The 19,299-nt window shown below is 56.4% G+C and overlaps 1 protein-coding gene across 2 annotated transcripts; it reads left to right on the top strand.

Annotated features, from left to right (window-relative positions):
• The first annotated feature begins 732 nt into the window (after nucleotides 1-732).
• THOC5 (THO complex 5) lies at nucleotides 733-18,514 on the top strand. Of its 2 annotated transcripts, none has more exons than XM_014939354.1 (19): nucleotides 733-846; nucleotides 1,481-1,624; nucleotides 2,581-2,694; nucleotides 3,342-3,439; nucleotides 4,090-4,236; nucleotides 9,348-9,462; nucleotides 9,958-10,090; nucleotides 11,001-11,078; nucleotides 11,479-11,519; nucleotides 12,382-12,481; nucleotides 13,068-13,176; nucleotides 15,168-15,269; nucleotides 15,781-15,877; nucleotides 16,172-16,286; nucleotides 16,809-16,912; nucleotides 17,354-17,441; nucleotides 17,581-17,696; nucleotides 17,893-18,083; nucleotides 18,318-18,514. In XM_014939354.1, exons 1-19 carry the CDS (start codon nucleotides 751-753, stop codon nucleotides 18,379-18,381), a joined length of 2,052 nt encoding a protein of 683 aa, XP_014794840.1. In that variant the 5' UTR covers nucleotides 733-750; the 3' UTR covers nucleotides 18,382-18,514. The 2 variants fall into 2 exon arrangements, with proteins under 2 accessions (XP_014794840.1, XP_014794756.1); XM_014939270.1 differs by lacking the exon at nucleotides 15,781-15,877 and adding an exon at nucleotides 15,527-15,623.
• The last annotated feature ends 785 nt before the right edge of the window (nucleotides 18,515-19,299 follow it).

Raw genomic sequence — 19,299 nt, 5'->3', positions numbered from 1 at the left:
ATCCCTGAAGATATTCAAGGTGAGGCTCAATGAGGCCCTGGGCAACCTGGTCTAGTTGGGGGTGTCCCTGCTGACTGCGGGGGGGTCGGACTGGATGACCTTTGGAGGTCCCTTCTGGCCTGGGAAATTCTATGATTCTATGAACAAATCCTGGAATGGTTTGGGCAGGGAGGAGGAAGCTGGGAGGGTTAGGGCAGGGAGGAGGCGCAGGGGCTCTCTGGGCTGGGAGGCTGTGGAGCCCAAGGCAGGCTGGTGGAAGGGAGCCCAGGGTAACCCCAATCCCAGGCAGCTTCTTCCCCCATGGACTGAATTTCACTGAATTTTAGAGTTGGAAGGGACCATAGAGATCATCTAGTCCAGCTCCCCTGCTGAAGCAGGATTGCCTAGAGCTAGAGCATGTTACTCAGGAGCATCCAGGCGGGTCTTGAAAATCTCCAAGGAAGGGGACTCCACACCCTCCCTGGGCAGCCTGTTCCAGGGCTCTGCCACCCTCACCATGAAGAAGTTTCTCCTGATATTTGAGTGGAACCTCTTCTGTTCCAACTTGTGCCCGTTGCCCCTCGTCCTCTCACTGGGAACCACTGAAAAGAGTCTGGCTCCCTCCTCCTTCAACCCTCCCTTGAGACACTTGTAGGCATTGATAAGGTCTCCCCTCAGCCTTCTCTTCTCCAGACTAAAGAGTCCCAGCTCTCTCAGTCTCTCCTGACGACAGCTTTTCCTCTTCTCCCCCAGCTGTTGGCTGGCAGCACCATGTCATCAGACTCCAGCAAGAAGAGGAAACCCAAAGTGATCCGCACAGACGGGGGTCCGCAGGAGGGCAAGCGGAGCAAGGCCGATGGCGACCAGGTAGGGCCCCCTCTGCCTCTCCCTGGCCCCACGGGCACCGGCAGAGCCTCCTCGTGTCCTCCTGCCTCCTCCGAGCTCTTCACCCGCCTTATTCTCCCCTTTGGGAAGTTGTGGGGCTGTTCCCCCAGAGCTGAGCCAGGTCCCAATGCCTCTGAAACTCCTGCTCTGAATTTCTGAACCTGCTCCTGTCTCCTCCAGGAAACACAGCGCTCGAGGAGTCAAATGTTCCTCTGGAGACACAGGGAGACTGAGCACAAGGCTGAAAGTCCCGTGGGGGTTTGCAGGTTGTCTTAAAACTCTCCCACAAGCATCAGGGTAACGGGTTCGGCCAAAGTTGTGGTAGGGATTGAAAAAGTAGCCACCATTCTGGTTTATCCTCTGTGGACATATGAGTGCAGGACAGCTTTCAGTTTAAATTTATAATAACTATGTAAAAGACAACCTGAACTTCCCGGGTGTTTTAATGCCTGGTGGTGTTTGTCTGGGATTGGTAACTGAGTCCTCTCCCTGGGGTAAAGTCTCCTCGGGCGTGGGATTAACAGACAGAGCCAGGAATTTGGGACCCAGCAGTTTGTTTCCCAGTGGCCTTTCCAGGGAAGGAAGGAGCTGCAGGAGGCTCTTTCTGCCTTTGCAGGATGGTCGGTACTACAGCGAGGAGTGCGAGGTGGATCTCCGCGACCCCATCAAAGACTACGAGCTCTACAGAGAGACTTGCCAGGAGCTTCAGAGGCTGATGGCAGAGATCCAGGAGCTGAAGAGCAGAGGCATCAAGGACAACGTAAGGAGAAGCCTCAGTGCTTGATTTAATGTGTTCTGTTCTTTGATGTTTTTCCTTAATCCGTGTGGAACGGGAGCAGAAGCCGCGCCATCTTCTGGGGAGAGTCTGGGAAACGGAACAGCCTCCCTTAAGTGAAGTAAAATGTGATTATCTGAGGGCTTGGGCTTGACTGAGCAGACGTTATGCAGACTGAGGTCTTCTAAAGCATGTCTGGGCTCCTGGGGGAGGAACTGAATCCCTCTTGACCGCAGTGAGGGTGGTCGGGCTCTCACTGTCCCGCAGAGGCCTGGCCATGGCTGGGGAAGATTTGCACTGAGACTGCCTGCTCTGTCCTTTGCCTGGTGTTATGGGCACTTCAGGCTCCAACACCTCTCTCCCTACTGCCAAGAAATGGCACTAGAATCATAGAATCATAGAATCATTGAGGTTGGAAGAGACCCTTGGGGTCATCGAGTCCAACCATCTCCCCTACTCTACAAAGTCCTCCCCTACACCATAGAACCCCCAGGTCTCTTTCCTCCAGGCAGCTCCAGCCACACTTCCCCCAGCCTGTAGCGCTGCAGGGGGTTATTGTGGCCCAAGTGCAGGACCTTGCACTTGCCCTTGTTGAAACTCATGCCATTGATCTTGGCCCAGACACCCCCCCCAATTATTCCTAGCAGGTGACTTGTGAGTGTGGCAGTGGGAGGCTCCCTTGGAAGCCCTGGGGATGTTATTTGTGGCTCCAGAGCAAAGCGTGGAGCCCCCTTTGTGACAGGACTCACGGGAAGTCCCCACAGCAAGGGGCCTTTGTGGTGTGAGTCGTTTCTCCTGCTTCAGTCACCTCTCTCCTGCCCCTCAGGCTTCAGAGATCGACGAGCGGCGCATTCAGAGCTGCGTCCACTTTCCCCGCAGCAAAGGGGCTTTGTGGTGCGAGTCGTTTCTCCTGCTTCAGAGGCCTCTCTCCTGCCACTCAGGCTTCAGAGATCGACGAGCGGCGCATTCAGAGCTGCGTCCACTTCATGACCCTGAAGAAGCTCAACCGACTGGCCCATATCCGGCTGAAGAAAGGGAGAGATCAAACCCATGAGGTAAAGAGGGGCCTCTGTGGGGGTGGTGGTGAATACAGGGGGGGATTTAGTGGGATGGGGGATGGTGCCATTTCTCCCAGGGCTGTGTATGGATGCACGAGAGGAACTGAACACCAGCCAGGTCATGGGGTTTGAATTAGGGCTTTATCAGGAGACTCTGCTGTGGTGACGTGGAAGCTGTAGTCATAAGGAGTGATGGAGGAGTGCTGGCTGTGTCTGCAACGAGTATAACGGGGAGTCACAAAGCTCGAGGGTCTGGTGTGCTGCAGGCCTGAGAAACATGTTATGTGCTTGGCCCTGAAGCTCCTAACCTGGACACCTCATAGAGCTTTTCACAGTTTGGGAAGAATGCTCATTTTCTTCACACCACTGAGGCAGGGGGACAGGAGGGGACTCAGCCTGTGTGCCCCAGCAGCTCTGCCCTGGTCTGTGCCTTGTCCCCAAAACGTGCTGCCTCCGAAGCAGAATCAGTTTGATGTGATGAGGATTTGCTGTCCCAGCCCTTGAAAATATCTTTTTACCCCCCCAAAATTGTTGCATACCCTAAACCCCACCATCCCTAGCTGGTGTTGTGAGGGGGGAATGTGTTGGTGACTCTCCTGCGGGGAGGGAGGTAATGGAGCTTCATCTCCTGCTGTGTCTTTCAGGCAAAGCAGAAGGTCGACGCGTATCACCTGCAGCTCCAGAACTTGCTCTACGAGGTGATGCACCTGCAGAAAGAGATCACCAAATGCCTGGAGTTCAAGTGAGTTTGGCCAGGAAGGAGAGGGAGGGACGGTGTGTCTAAGATGGGGTGGAGGCCTCAAACGTTTGGAAGCTCTTGTCTCATTGCCTGAACCTGCTGTGGGAGGAGAGCGGGTGCTCCAGGTGCCACCACACAGGAGAGACGGAGTGTCCCAGAGTTCTTGTGCTGGGACATGGGGAAGGAGGCTCATGTAGGGAGAAGGGAAGAAAGTATCTGTCGTGATAAAGGGACAGTGGAAGAGAAAATGGGTAAATGTCAAAGATGTGGCCACGCTGGTCTCTTGAAGGACTCTCTGACCTCCGTATATCGGGGGTTTTCTTCTGAAAGCCAAGCCTTCCATCGTGCCTGTTGCATAGGCAGTGCTCTGAGCTGCTGCCAGAAGGGCTGCATTACACTGATGCTTCAAACAGCACTTGGGTTAACTCTGCAGGGAAGGTGTCTCTGCGAAAGGAGGGACCCTGTTCAGGCCTTTCTCTCCCCTGCTGAGCTCTGTTGCAGTTCAGCTCACTGATGCCATGGTGTTTCACGTAGCAGAGTGAAGCCAGGGAATAGGACAGTGGCAACGGCCGCTCTCTTGTGAGACAGGGTTGAGTTTGGCCCTGCTGCAGCATTGCCCACCCTTCCCTGGCCTCATCTGTCTGTCCCTGCAGGTCAAAACACGAGGAGATCGAACTGGTGAGCCTGGAGGAGTTTTACAAAGAGGCCCCCCCTGAAATCAGCCGGCCTGCCATCACCCTGTCTGAGCCCCACCAGCAGACCCTGGCCCGCCTGGATTGGGAGCTGGAGCAGCGCAAGAGGTGGGTCTGCGGCGCCTGGGCTCGGTGTCAGCCTGTCCTCCTGCTCTTGGCAGAGCCTGGGAGTGAGCTGCGTGGTGAAGCAAACGTGGGGGATAAAGGTTTTAACACCCTCTTGAAATAAGGAGAGTAGAACAAATTTCACTGAATTTCACTGAATTTTAGAGTTGGAAGGGACCATAGAGATCATCTAGTCCAACTCCCCTGCTAAAGCAGGACCACCCAGAGCTTGTCAGAGCATGTTACTCAGGAGCATCCAGGCGGGTCTTGAAAATCTCCAAGGAAGGGGACTCCACACCCTCCCTGGGCAGCCTGTTCCAGGGCTCTGTCACCCTCACCGTGAAGAAGTTTCTCCTCATATTTGAGTGGAACCTCTTCTGTTCCAACTTGTGCCCGTTGCCCCTCGTCCTCTCACTGGGAACCACTGAAAAGAGTCTGGCTCCCTCCTCCTTCAACCCTCCCTTGAGATACTTGTAGGCATTGATAAGGTCTCCCCTCAGCTTTCTCTTCTCCAGACTAAAGAGTCCCAGCTCTCTCAGTCTCTCCTCATAAGGGAGATGCTCCAGTCCTTGAATCATCTTTGTTGCCCTTTGCTGGACTCTTTCTAGTAGTTCCCTGTCCCTCTTGAACTGGGGAGCCCAGAACTGGATGCAGTATTCCAGTTGTGGCCTCACCAGTGCAGAGCAGAGGGGGAGAATGACTTCCCTTGACCTGCTGGCCACACTCTTCCCTATGCAGCCCAAGATTCCATTGGCCTTCCTGGCCACAAGAGCACACTGCTTGCTCATTGTCATTTTGTTGTCCACCAGGACCCCCAGATCCTTTTCTTCAGAGCTTGTCTCCAGCAGGTCCACCCCTAACCTGTATTGAAGCCTGACATTCTTCTTCCCCAGGTGCAGGATCCTGCACTTTTCCTTGTTGAACCTCATGAGGTTCTTCCTTGCCCAGTTCTCCAGCCTGTCCAGATCTCGCTGGATGGCAGCACGGCCCTCTGGGGTGTCAGCCACCCCTCCCAGTTTGGTATCATCAGCAAACTTGCTGAGGATACACTCTGTCCCCTCGTCCAGGTCACTGATGAATATATTAAACAGCACGGGTCCAAGTATTGACCCCTGGGGGACACCACTGGTGATGAAATGACAGATTTATTGTGTAACTGAGCCCTTGGCGTGGAGCATCACTCTTTGTGTAGAGCTGGGCTTGGGGGGATCCTTGTTTCATAGATCATGGCGTTGTCTTTCACGTGCTTGATGAAGGGGGATCCTTGGGAGCAGAGCAATCTCCAAACCAGTGTGAGAGAAGCCCAGACACAACCACAGCCCCTGTGCAAGAGGGGTTGCCTGTCTGGGACCGTGCCTTGTGCTCTGGGTGATGACAGCGAAGGCCTCGTGGCTCTCCTGATAAGCCCACGTCTGTTCCCTCACCGAGGCAGCGAGCATCGGTGCTGGCTCTTGGGTATCAAAAGAAGAAAATTCATTTTCTAGCTTGACATTTTCCTGGTATCTGCTGGGAGGATGGCGCAGGGGTGATATTGAAGGATGGGGGGTTAAGCACTTCCAGCCAGAACCTGGTTCTGCAAGACGTGCCACGCAGGGCGAAGCCATCCCTGTTGTGTCTGCTGTGCCACGGTGCGAGGAGTGAAATTAAGCCAAGCTGGTGCTGCTGCTGTCCCTGCCTCCCTGTGCTCCTGACACTTGCCACGGTGGGGAGCTGCCAGCACAGCCGAGCTGTGACAGGCTCTGTTGTCCTGGTGGTGTCCTGCTCCGGCGACTCTTGCCAAAAGCAAACATGACCCAATATTCCTGTCTTTTCATAGAATCATAGAATCGTCTAGGTTGGAAGAGACCCTTGGGATCATGGAGTCCAACCATCTCCCCTACTCTACAAAGTCCTCCCCTACACCATGTCCCTCAGCACTGCATCTAAATGTCCCTTAAACACAGCCAGGGATGGGGACTCCACCCCCTCCCTGGGCAGCCTGTTCCAACGCCCGACCACTCTTTCTGTGAAAAATTCCTTCCTAATGTTCAATCTAAACCTCCCCTGTTGGAGCTTGAAGCCGTTCCCTCTCGTTCTATTGTTAATTACCTGTGAGAAGAGACCAGCACCAACCTCTCTACAGTGTCCTTTCAAGTAGTTGTAGAGAGTGATGAGGTCTCCCCTCAGCCTCCTCTTCCTCATACTAAACAGCCCCAGCTCCTTCAGCCGCTCTTCATATGATTTGTCTTCTAGGCCCTTCACTAGTTTCGTTGCCCTCCTCTGCACTCGCTCCAGCACCTCGATATCTCTCTTGTATTGAGGTGCCCAAAACTGGACACAATACTCGAGGTGTGGCCTCACCAGTGCTGAGTACAGGGGCACAATCACCTCCCTACTTCTGCTGGTCACACTATTTTTGATACAAGCCAGGATGCCATTGGCTTTCTTGCCCCCCTGGGCACACGGCGGCTCATGTTCAGCCCTTTGGCAACTAGAACCCCCAGGTCTCTTTCCTCCAGGCAGCTCCAGCCACACTTCCCCCAGCCTGTAGCGCTGCAGGGGGTTGTTGTGGCCCAAGTGCAAGACCTGGCACTTGCCCTTGTTGAAACTCATTCCGTTGGCATTGGCCCAGTGATCCAATCTATCTAGATCCTCTTGCAAAGCTTCCCTATCCTCCTGAGAGTCAACGCTCCTGCTTAACTTGGTATCATCTGCAAACTTGCTGATGTTACACCCTATGTCCTTATCGAGATCATCAATAAAGACGTTAAACAGAAATGGTCCCAACACTGAGCCCTGAGGCACACCACTTGTGACCGGCCGCCAGCTGGACATAAATCCATTGAGCACAGCTCTTTGGGACCTTCCAGTCAGCCAGTGCTTGATCCAGCAGATGGTGTGCTCATCCACTCCATGTGAAGCCAATTTTTCCACTAGATTTGTGTGAGGGACCGTATCAAATGCTTTTTTGGAAGTCCAGGTATACTATATCGACAGCCTTTCCCTCGTCCAACAATCTGGTTATCTTGTCATAGAAGCAGATCAGGTTTGTCTGGCAGGACCTGCCTTCCAGAAATCCATGCTGGCATTTTGATAATGGCCAGCAGCTTTTTCAGCCAGATCAGTCTGGAAGGATGGGTCTGACCCTGCTGGCGGGTCTGCATGAGCAGAGCAAACTGGTGAGAGGTGCTGTGTGTGGGTGCTGGGTGGCTCTAACGCCTCGTGCTTCACCTCTCCCAGACCCTCCACATCCAGCCCAGCTGTGTCTGCCTGGTGGAAGGCACCCGTTGGTGCTGCAGCCAGGGTCCTCCAGACGACTCTGCCTATGACACACACCGGCAGAGGACTGATCAATCTGGAGATCTCCTGAGGATTCTTCTTAAAACTCATTGCTCATTGAAACTGTGAAGAGGGCAGAGATGAGCTGACCTAGAGTTGCCCATTGAATTGCTGAGAAGCCTTGCAATTCCCAGCCCTCACCCCGCAGCATCTAGGGAACGCCACCGTTCACCTCTTGCCACTCTTGTGGTGGGAAATGGCCACTTCAGCTGCCTCAGGAGCAGACACTGATAGTGCTTTGGTGATGCCAAATTTCTGATGCTGGTGGCGTTGTTAGTGTCCATCTATAACCATCATGTTGGGGAGTAGTGGGTTTATCTTGGACTGTACTCCAAAAGGTGCTTCTTGACTGGCATTACAGGGATCTTGGCTGCTCTCACAAGCTGAGGGAGCTCAGTAGAGATGTCTGAAAGCTGGACAGCAAAACTGTGTGGTGTAGGAGCCTGTTGGGGGGTGCTGACCCAACACAACTATAGTTTTTTTCAGCCCTGCAATGTTGAGGCTGTTGTTCCCCCTCAGAGAGGGTTGCTCTGCACTGCAGGTGCTCTTGTCCAGTGGGGAGCAGGGTCCTGAGAGGAGAGTCCCAACCCTCTGCCGTGGTGGTGGCTTGTCCTGGGCAGCTTTCCCTGCTCCATACCCAGCTTTCCCAGCTCCTGCTGGGCGAGAGGTTGCCATCACCAGCAATAAGGAGATATTCTCCCTAAACATGAGCATATCCAGGGCTAGGAGGCTTGTGGTGAACTTGCATTTTCCTGGGCTTTCTCCCCAGTTGCAGAGGAGCACTTGCTGGTGTATTAAACCTTGATTTTCAGGAGTTTAACTAAGGAGTTGATGTGACATGAAGTGACTCTGGTGATACGAAGTGGAAAAGCCTTTTCAGGAGCTTGGTGGGGTCGGCAGGGCTCCGCTGGTGTGGCTGCTGGCACAGAGGCTGGCGTGGGAGCGGGTCTGCTGAGGAAAGATCCAGTTGCTGTCCCTTCTCAGCACAAGGCTGAGCTTCCACTTTCTCTCTCTGTTCGTTTTCCAGCTCTACTCAGTTCTTTTCTGCCTCCACTTGCCCTTGAATCATAGAATCACAGAATTGCCCAGGCTGGAAGGGACCTCCAAAGGCCATCTAGTCCCACCCCCCCGCAGTCAGCAGGGACACCCCCAACTAGACCAGGTTGCCCAGGGCCTCGTTGAGCCTCTCCTTGAACATCTCCAGGGATGGGGCCTCAACCACCTCCCTGGGCAACCTGTTCCAGTGCTCCACCACCCTCACAGTGAAGAACCCTCTCCTCATCTCCAGTCTAAATCTGTTCCCTCCAGCTTGAAGCCACTGCCCCTCGTCCTGTCACTGCAGGCCTTTGTAAACAGGCTCTCCCCAGCCTTCCTGTAGGCTCCCTTCAGGTACTGGAAGGCTGCTATTAGGTCTCCCCGGAGCCTCCTCTTCTCCAGGCTGAACAACCCCAGCTCCCTCAGCCTGTCCTCGTAGCAGAGGTGCTCCATCCCCCTGATCATCCTTGTGGCCCTCCTCTGGACCCTCTCCATCAGGTCCATGTCCTTCTTATATTGAGGGCTCCAGACCTGCACACAATACTCCAGGTGAGGTCTCACCAGAGCAGAGTAAAGTGGCAGAATCACCTCTGGCTCTTAATGTCTCTCTTGACATTAAGAACATTAAGAACTCCTTGTTGCTCATCGTGTCTGAGGTCTCCTGGTTCCTGCAGTGACTTTTGCCAGCTCTGGGGCCCCAGGTGGACCCTGGCAGGCTTTATAGCTGTGATGTGTGGCAGTAACCAAATTCCCACCCTTAGGCTGGCAGAGAAGTACAAGGAGTGCCTGACCAGCAAGGAGAAGATCCTGAAGGAGATCGAGGTGAAGAAGGAATATCTGAGCAGCCTCCAGCCTCGACTCAACAGCATCATGCAGGTACTTGGAGCTCTGCAGGGAGGGGAGAACGCCTTGGGGGCTGAGCTGGGGTCACACTCTGAGGTGTTAGAGAGGTGCAATGCCTGGGCTCATTCTACTTTTTCACTCCCAAAGCGTGGGCAAGAGGTAGATCTGCCTCGTGCCGAGATTCCTCCGGAGTCTCCTTGTTTATGCGGCAATTCCTGCAGAACTGCAGGTGGAGGTGTCATTAAATGGGCCTTTCCCTGGAGAGCACTAACGCGGTTCCAGCCCCTTGTGATTGCCTTGGGAGGGAAGAACAGGAGAAGGAACTGGGTTATTTTCAGATCCAGAAGTTTTCCAGCAAAGGAGAGCTGCCTGCCCTTCCCTGGGGGCTCGCCGGGCCCGTGGCTGCATTTAACCCTGCACTGGTGCCGCTGTGCTGGTTTCCAGTCTCCTGCTTGGGGTGGTGGAGGGGGTGAGGAGGGCAAAGTGTTGTGTTCTCAGTGATGAATGTTAGCCCTTTTCTTCCCCCAGGCTTCCCTGCCTGTCCAGGAGTATCTGTTCATGCCTTTTGACCAGGCACACAAGCAGTACGAGACAGCCCGGCACCTCCCGCCACCTCTCTATGTTCTTTTTGTTCAAGCCAGTGCCTACGGTCAGGCCTGCGGTGAGTATGGAGGGGAAAGCACAGTCCTCGGTCCTGCAAGAGACTTGGGGGACACTGCTCCCCCCGTGGGCCAGATTTCACTCAGAACCCTGCTTTGGGGACACTTTGGGAGGTCCTTTTCGTCCCGTTTGCTGGCTTTTGCTGAGTGCAGAGCAGCAGGGTGGCCCCATGGCCAGGTGTAATGAGGCAGCAGGATTTGAAACCTTGTTTGCTCAGCTCCCTCGCTGGACAAACTGCTCGGGAAGCTCCCTTCCCACCTCTGCCCCCCCTTCTCAAGGTCAGCAGGGATGTCCCTGCAGCCTGTGAGCTGGCTCGGTGATGATGTGACCTCCTGAGAGCTGTCACCCCATGTGGTGGGTTGTGTCACCCGTGGGTGGTGGTGACTCCAGAGCAGATAATACCTCTGCCTTCACCGCAGCTCACCTGAAAGCCTTCATCCCCTCCGGCAGCTTTGCATTTTGAGGGGCTTTGTGAAGAGCAGGCAGGCTCTGGGGGTGGGGCAGGCTGTAGAGCAGCATGGAAGGACCACACTGTGGCACTTGGCCACAGCAGGTCCCTGCTCATAGCAATCTGTGGCCATGGTGACACAGCTCCTCACTCCCTGTGTGTGCCAGCCGTACCCCAATCCCTCTTGGGTCTTGGTAAAGATTTGGCCTTTATGATTTCCAGGGACAGTCCCTCAAAACGTGGCATTTTCCCCCTCTTCTGGCCCATCCTAACCAGGAGATCCAGCACTGCGGTGGCCCCACGGAGCCCTCTGGACAACTGCTTCTTCCTGCTGACCCTTCCTTTGAGCTTCCTCTGCCTCATGCAGCCATGAAGTGGGAGCTTTCTGGGGCGGGGCTGCTTCTAACTGCCTTTCCCATACCTAAGTGGACCTTGTAGCTTAGTTTTCATGTCTCCTCTGTAGATAAGAAGCTTGTGGTAGCCATTGAAGGGAGCGTAGAGGAAGCCAAAGCCCTGTACAAGCCGCCTGAGGACTCGCAGGGTGAGTTGGGGTGGTGTTGCAGAGTGGTTGGGTAGAGGAGTGGGTGCTGAAATGGTGCAGTGCCTGGAGAACCTGGGAGCTGAGTCCCTCCGTCCCCAGCTCCTCCTTCCTGAGAGATGTTCACAGCCCCCCTCATCTGTTGGGAGGTGACCCCTGGTACTGGGGACATGTTCCTGTGTGTCTGCACCCTGCTTTTGGGGGGATGCTGGTGTCTGGGGGAGATGTGGGAGGTGACCCCTGGTACTGGGGACATGTTCCTGTGTGTCTGCACCCTGCTTTTGGGGGGACGGTGGTGTCTGGGGGAGCTGTGGCCTCGGGAGAAAGGGCTGGTAGTCCTGCTGGTTGGGGGAAAGCTGCTGAGCCCTGGGGGGTCCCCACTGACACCCTTTTCTTGGCACAGATGATGAGAGCGATTCTGACGCGGAGGAGGAGCAGACCACGGTAAGGGGTAGCACTGTCCTCTTCTGGGTCTTCACCCATCACGGTATCGTGGGCAAACCCATCTGCACCTGCTAACTGGGAGGAACTGGTCCTGAGCAGGTCTGGGAACTGGTTCCTATGTGCTGTGAGCGTGTGTGGAGGTGCGCTGCCGTTAAACCCAGCCATTTCTTGGGAGGAGAGAGGTGCCATTTCAAGTTTCTGTCCCGACTGCAGGGGAGCCCTGGTACAAACCTGCCAAACTGTGTCCCACTGTGCTCACACACCCCCCGGCACCCGCCGCGCAGCTCCCCGCCTGGAGCTGTTCCACTTTGTATAAATAGCCCTGGCGTCCAGCGGGGAGGGGTGTGTGTCCATCATCTGCCAAAAAGTGCTGGGCTGAGCTCTGGGGATTGTTCAGTGCTCCCTCAGTGGCGTTGAGGTCCTACTGGTTGTCCCTTCTGGGTGCTGGGGAGAGGCTGGAGGTGCTGGAAGGCCGCAGGAGATCTGTGCCACCCCTCCCCACCAGCAGCACCTGGTGTATGGGGCTGTTGCTGTGGGGCAGAACAAAGGGAAGGACCTCAGCTTCTGCCCCTTGCAGTGGGGAAGGTTTTGGGGCCAGGAGCTTCTTGGCTTTGTCTCACAGGGGCAGGGTCACTCCTGGGAGCTGAAGGAATGACAGGAACCAGAGCTGGTTTGGTTGCCCCTGCAGCAGGGCAAGGGTTTCCTGCTCCCCTCCCTTTCCAGGGCTGCTCTGTGGTTGCTGTGCTGGGGGCTTGGGGATCTAGACTGGTGGGAAGGGGAGAGCAGTGGGAGAGGTGAGTGTGGACCGAGGGTTGCTGAGGAGGAAGAGGAAGGTCTGACAGCTCTGTTTTGCCCTCCCCAGAAGCGGCGCAGGCCCACCCTGGGCGTGCAGCTGGACGACAAGCGCAAGGAGATGCTCAAGCGGCACCCCTTGTCTGTCACCATCGACCTCAAGTGCAAAGGTGAGCAGGGTTTGGTGACCCTCGGTGGAGAGCACAGAAGGGGGTGTGACAGCAGGTCAGGGAACAACCCAGCAGCAGCTTGGGATCCTCAGAGCTCTGGATGCAGAGAGGCTTTGCTGCCCTCAGCCCCACTGCCCCAGCCGGGATGAGCATGGCCTTCCAGGGGAGACTGCAGAAGGTGGTTTATCAGCTCTGTCTCCCGGAGCTCCTCTCGCCCATGTGGGTGGGATGACCTTGCTCTGAAGCTTTCCCCATCAAGATGGGAGCTTTTCTCTTCTGTGGCTGGTCTTGGGCCTGACAGACACAGCCTGGCAAATGCTGATGGGATGGCGATGGATGTTACGGTCCATCCTTTCCCCATCAAGATGGGAGCTTTTCTCTTCTGTGGCTGGTCTTGGGCCTGACAGACACAGCCTGACAAATGCTGATGGGATGGCGTTGGATGTTATGGTCCATTGGTTGCCAGTTACTCCCCGTGCTGCCTCTTTGCCTCGTTTGCTCCTGTCCTAGCAAGGGGGCATGTACCCTCTGAGGAGTGCTCCAAGCTAGAGCAGGCAGCAACGTTGCCCCTTCTCTTTTGGCACAGATGAGAACGTGCTTCACCTGACCTTCTACTACCTGATGAACCTCAACGTCATGACGGTGAAAGCCAAGGTGGCCACTGCCGTTGAGATGACAACTGCCATCAGTGCCGGGTGAGGAGAGCCCTGGGGGGGTGAGGAGAGCCCTGGGGGCACAGAGCCCAGAGCTCATCTGGCAGCAACCCCTCCGCTTGCCACCGTCACCCTGCCCTGGTGTCCTGCTGTACTCTGTACAGAGTCACCCGTTGGTAGAGTGATGTAGTGCCAAGAGCAGGATGCGGTGGCAATGTCCCTCTGCTGAGCCCGTAGCTCCTGTGCCAGCCCAGGCAAAGCCTGCTCCCAGTGGGGGAGGTTTTAACCTTAGTCCCTTCACAGAATCTTCTAGGTTGGAAGGGACCTTAAAGATCATCTTGTCCAACCGTCAACCTAATTTTGACAAAAATAAACACCCACACAACAAACAAAAAGCAACACCATCACTAAACCAGACCTCCCAGCGCTACATCAACCCGTCTTTTGAACACCTCCAGGGATGGTGCCTCCACCACCTCCCTGGGCAGCCCATTCCAATGGCTGAGAACCCTTTTGGTGAAAAAATTTTTCCTAATATCCAGCCTGAACCTCCCCTGGCGCAACTTGAGGCCATTTCCTCTCGTCCTGTCGCCTGTGACTTGGGAGAAGAGACCGACCCCCATCTCTCTACACCCTCCTTTCAGGGAGTTGGAGAGAGCGAGAAGGTCTCCCCTCAGCCTCCTCTTCTCCAGGCTGAACACCCCCAGCTCCCTCAGCCTCTCCTCATAAGACTTGTGCTCCAGACCCCTCACCAGCTTTGTCGCCCTTCTCTGGACCCGCTCCAGCACCTCCATCTCTTTTTTATGGTAGGGAGCCCAAAACTGGACACAGTCCTCGAGGTGTCCTGTGTTGCCTCGGGGGGGGCCTTTGCACAGAGCTGGGATTTCAAAGTCCTGTCTTGGCTTGTCCTTTGGTGGGTAAAGGAGACTCCAAAGAGCACAGCTCCATCTCTCTCTCTGGGGAGCACACAAGGTGATCCACTCCCCTGCCCTATCCTTCCCCTTAGCTCCAGGGCCCTGCCAGGCTGCTGCATCCCAGGCAGCATCCTCTTCCTCTCCGTCGTGACAAGCCAGGGGCAGGGAGGCTGGGAAACCTCCTAGGGAAGGGGTGCCAGACCTGTCAGGAGGTGGGGGAGGACCTCTCCTGCTTGTCACATTCAGTCACCCTCTCGCAGCTGAACCGCTTTCCCTCCTCCTGCAGCCTGAGCCTGGCAGCTCCCTTCACCCCCTTGCTCTGTGGGTCACCTTGTCCTGAGTGTTGGAGATGCAGCTGCCTCTCCCTGGGCTCCCCAGAGACCGCTGGAGCCTGATTTGTGTGAGGAATAGCTGAAATGGCAGCCCTGGGAGCCTGCCCGGGGAGTTCTGATCAGCTGCCAGCTCTCTGCTGGCTCTGCCCGGCCCAGGAGGAGGTGTCTGAGGAAGAGGGAGCTGGTCTGGGCTACCTGGAAACAAATGCTGCCTCCCAGTCTGTCCCTTGTGAGGCCTCCTGGGGTTGGTAGGGTTCTTTTTTTTTCCCTGTAGGTACCCAAACCCCCTTGTGCCAGCAGCTAGAGCCTCTCCGCAGGGTGCTCCCTCTGTCACATCTGCCCTTGGCTGTCGTACCCCAAACCAGTGAGGCTCTGGCTTGAACCAAACCCCAAATCCTACAGCCCTTGATGCTTGGTCGGGCTTGTGAGTATGGTCAGACGTGAAGAATTTTATTTCATTAAGCAGAGTTCCTCTGCTTCAGCTGGTTGGCTGCAAACAGCCATCAGGCCGTGCCTTGCTTGCGCTGGCAGTGTCTCCTCCATCAGTAGGTTTCAGAGTTAATGTACTGGAGAGAGTGGGGGTGGTGCCCTGGGATTTCTCTCTTTACAGCCAGGGAGGAAACAGATTTCCTTTTGGAGTGTAACTAGGGGAAAGCCATTCTGGTCTTGAAACCCAACTTGTGGAGGTCACAATCCCCTTCTCTGGGCTCGGAGCCTGTCAGTGGCCATCCCAGAGAGACACAGAGCCCAGGGTGCTGCTGATAAATCTCTTCCCTCCTCCTGCCAGTGACCTGCTCTCCCCGGACTCCATCCTGAACTGCCTCTATCCAGGAGACCACGGGAGGAAAACGCCCAACCCGGCCAACCAGTTCCAGTTTGATAAAGTGGGGTGAGTAGGACGCTGACCCACACATCTGGGGCAGCTTCACCCAGGTGCTTGGCGTGACTGACCTGCTCCAGGAGGGCTCAGCAGCCAGGAGACTGGTGTCTGGCCAGTTGGCACCGGGAGGGCTCATTGGGCACAACCTGGGGTGCTCAGTGAAGAAGAAGTACCTGCTTCTTCTGGCTGGCTTGCAGGCTGGGTGGTGGGAGGACGGGGAGGGAGAAGTTCTGGGGTGGCATAACCCTTCCTGGTTGTCCCCACAGCATCCTGACCTTGAGCGACTACGTGACGGAGCTGGGGCACCCCTACGTGTGGGTGCAGAAGCTGGGCGGCCTGCATTTCCCCAAGGATCAGCCTCAGGCACGTCACACACCCCACCCCTCTCCACCAGAATGGTGAAATGAGGGTTTGGGGAGGCTTTGGGGACAGTTGTGTCCCGTCCTTTCCCCCCTCAGACCTGGCACAAGGGGAGGGAGAAGTTCTGGGGTGGCATAACCCTTCCTGGTTGTCCCCACAGCATCCTGACCTTGAGCGACTACGTGACAGAGCTGGGGCACCCCTACGTGTGGGTGCAGAAGCTGGGCGGCCTGCATTTCCCCAAGGATCAGCCTCAGGCACGTCACACACCCCACCCCTCTCCACCAGAATGGTGAAATGAGGGTTTGGGGAGGCTTTGGGGACAGTTGTGTCCCGTCCTTTCCCCCCTCAGACCTGGCACCAGCCCCTCCCAACCCACAGCTCACCCTTGGTTGGGACAAATCTGTGCCGGGGGGCCCTGCCAACGTGTGTTGTCTCCCACGTGTGGTAGTTTAAGCCCTGTTATGGGCACTGGGCAGTGCCCTGAGTGTGTGGCTGTCCCTGTGGCTGGGTGGGGTGGCTTCTGTGGTGACAGCCCCTCCTGCCCACAGCACACGGTGACTGCAGACAACTCTCTGAGCGCCAGCCACATGGAGCTGACGGTGAAGCTGCTGCGGACGAGGCTGCAGTCCCGCCTGGCTCTCCACAAACAGTTTGCTTCTCTCGGTGAGTGCCAGGCTTCCCATCCCATGCCCGGGGACTGGGGGGTGCAGCAGCAGGGTCCCCTTGCAGAGGAGAGCTGACTGATGTCACCTTTAGTGGTGACAAACCTGCAGTGCCACCCTCAGCCTTCCTAGTTGTTCCTTCTGTCCTCGGTGGTAGGGGGGCTGCGAGGGCTGCCACGTTTTGGGTGGGAGAGGAAGGTAGTGCCCTTTCTTGATGCCCAGCACCCCTTTGGGACTGGCCATCACTGCCCTGGGGACTGATTTGGGCCATGGTGGGAGGTGAAGCACACACCCACGTGTGTCATATACCCTTTGGGCAAGCCAGGCGTGCGCTGCCAAGGCTGTGAGCTCCCATGGCATCGCAGCGAGGCCTCCCCTGCTGCTTCTGGGCACCTGATGAAGGTGCCAGAAGGACAAGGATGTCCTCGGGTCCTGGTTTTGCAGCATCCCCACCCGCAGGACAGCCGACAGAGCTCTGTCCCCAGCCCTCCCCTGCTTCAGGTGGCCTTGTCCTTGGTTTCAGAGCACGGCGTCGTGCCAGTCTCCAGCGAGTGCCAGCATCTCTTCCCTGCCAAGATCGTCTCGCGCCTGGTGAAGTGGGCTGCCATGCCCTATGAGGATTACGCGGTAGGCACCGAGCGCCAGGCCGTGCCCCTTCCAGCTCCCGCACGGGGGGGTCAAATTGAGGGTCAAATCCAAATGTTTGGCCCATTTCTGAGCCCGGACCTGAAAAATGGCAAAAGGTAGTTTTAACACTACAACGGCCAGGAAAGCCTGCAGCCCCAAAGTCTGGGTGGCATTGCAAGCAGTTCCCAGAGAAGCTCCAAAAAATTGACAGTTCTTCTTGCCCACACTTTGACCTTGAGGGTCAAATCCAAATGTTTGGCCCATTTCTGAGCCCAAACCTGAAAAATGGCAAAAGGTGATTTTGACACTACAATGGCCAGGAAAGCCTGCAGCCCCAAAGTCTGGGTGGCATTGCAAGCAGTTCCCAGAGAAGCTCCATCAAATTGACAGTTCTTCTTGCCCACATTTTGACCTGCTGACTCCTCTTCTCTCTCCTCCCAGGAGCTGCCCTACACCAAAGATGTGATAGAGGCCGGCTTGGCTGAAGACACTCACCTCTACTACATGGCCCTGATAGAAAGGGGAACAGGTAGGTGTATTTCCTCCCCCTGGCAGTTGCTGATTCCCACACTGGACACCCCTAAGGTGTCTGGTGGGGGTGGTCTTCATGGGACATCCCTCCTGCTGGAGGCCCCGGGGGCTGTGGGTGATGTTTTTTCCCTGCTCAGCCAAGCTCCAGGCCGCCGTGGTCCTGAACCCTGGTTACTCCACGCTGCCACCCATCTTCAGCCTCTGCCTGAACTGGAAAGGAGAGCGAACCAGCAGCAACGATGACAACATTCGGGTAACCTGGGGTGGTGGGGGAGGAGTTGGGACAACCACTGGCTTTTGGGGGAGGTGTTTCCAACTGTTCTGTGTCCGTAATAAGCAAGCCATTGGGGTGGGCTGGTGGCCAAGCAGCTTGGGGCAAGTCCACAATGCAGCAGCAGGTCCTGGGAGGGCAGAGCCCCACATCTGCACCATTCTGTCCTCTCTGCCAGGCCATGGAGAGTGAGGTCAACGTGAACTACAAGGAGCTGTGGGGACCCAAACCAGGCTACCAGCTCCTCACCAACCAGCTGCAGCGCCTGTGCATGGTGCTGGACGTCTACCTGGAGACGGAGCCCCACGACCCCAGTGTGGAGGGACCCAAAGAGTTTCCCCAGGAGAAGATGTGTCTGCGCCTGGTCAGGTGAGACCCTGGGGCAGGGAGGAGCTGGCTGGAGGTGATGGCAGGGAGCCTGGTGGCACTGATGTCCCTGGAGCGCAGCTCTGACCTGGTGCCAGCCTCAAAGCCTCTCCTTTAGCTGCCTGTGGGGATCTGTCCCCCGCAGTTGGGCTGGTACCCCAGGACCAGGCCCTTTCTGTGGGTGCCATGGGCTTCCTGACCCCCGTGGGTCATCTTCTCCCTCTTCTCCTCTTCCAGGGGGCCCATGCGCCTGAAGCCCTTCAAGTTCAACTACCCTCAGGGGTTCTTCAGCCATCGCTGAGCCCCTCCCCGGGCATCACTTTGTACGTGGGAGGAGTGTCCCCATCCCACTATTCCCCTTTCTTTTCCAAGATTTTTGGGTTTCATGTGAAGGTTTTGTAGCTAAAGGGATTAAAAGCTGAACTGAAGGAAAAGTGTGTGCGTGTGGCTGGGATGGGGGGGCTGCAGCGAGCCCTGCCCCACGTCTCTGGGCTTTGGGGAGAGTGTTTTACTGCTGGTACGTGCCCTTGCCTGGGGTGCTGCCTCCCTCCCTCCCTCCTTCCCCACCGCAGGGCCTCCAAACCGTGGAACTGAGGTGGCTAAAAACTGAAATGGCTAAAAATAGCCCCTTTCCGGAGCCCGCAGTGCAGCCCCAGCCTGTCCTTGCCTGCGCTGACTCGGCACAAATCCCGCAGCGAGGCAGAGGAGGGGGGGGTTCACTGCTTCCCCCAGCTCACAGCAGGCAGCAGGGCACTGTCCTGGGAGAGGCAGGAGCTCGTAGCACCCTGCGAGGGGTCGGGGATTTGGGGGTGGGGGGAGGGAATCCCAGCATCCAGGCTCACCCTGCTGGGTCGGGGTGGGGGGCTGTGAGGGGTCCTGGGGCGGTTTCTCCCCTTCTCCAGCGCTACCCCCCTGCCAGGGTGACAGAGTCAGGGCTCCCAAGGTCAGGTCATTGTCCTTCCAGGCCCCCAGCCTCTCTGTGTGTCCCCTGGGGGTGATTGCCCCCCTCCCTGGGAAGGCTGACAGACCCTCACCGTGCAGTCAGGGCGGTGCTGCAGTGCTGGGGTTAACCCGGGCTCTGCCAGCCCCCGGGGAAAAGGGCTTTAAAAAGAGAAGGAAGGAAAAACAAGACTTGAAGAATCCTTTGGGATTTCAAGGAGGGGCTGGCCCTGTTTCCAGCCCTTGCGCAGACAGGGCTGGGTGTCCTTTCTGCCTGCCG

This window comes from Calidris pugnax, unplaced genomic scaffold (assembly GCF_001431845.1).
Source record: "Calidris pugnax isolate Ruff unplaced genomic scaffold, ASM143184v1 scaffold7, whole genome shotgun sequence".
Lineage (NCBI taxonomy): Eukaryota > Metazoa > Chordata > Aves > Charadriiformes > Scolopacidae > Calidris > Calidris pugnax.
This window is presented reverse-complemented; position numbering and strand designations above follow the sequence as displayed.

What these genes read in the sequence shown, in the direction of transcription:
- THOC5 (XM_014939354.1), top strand. Translation starts at nt 751, where the DNA reads ATGTCATCAGACTCCAGCAAGAAGAGGAAACCCAAAGTGATCCGCACA. An exon ending in TGCCTACGGTCAGGCCTGCG is followed by an intron (nt 10,091 to 11,000) that starts GTGAGTATGGAG and finishes TCTCCTCTGTAG; the next exon opens with ATAAGAAGCTTGTGGTAGCC. An exon ending in TTCCAGTTTGATAAAGTGGG is followed by an intron (nt 15,270 to 15,780) that starts GTGAGTAGGACG and finishes TTGTCCCCACAG; the next exon opens with CATCCTGACCTTGAGCGACT.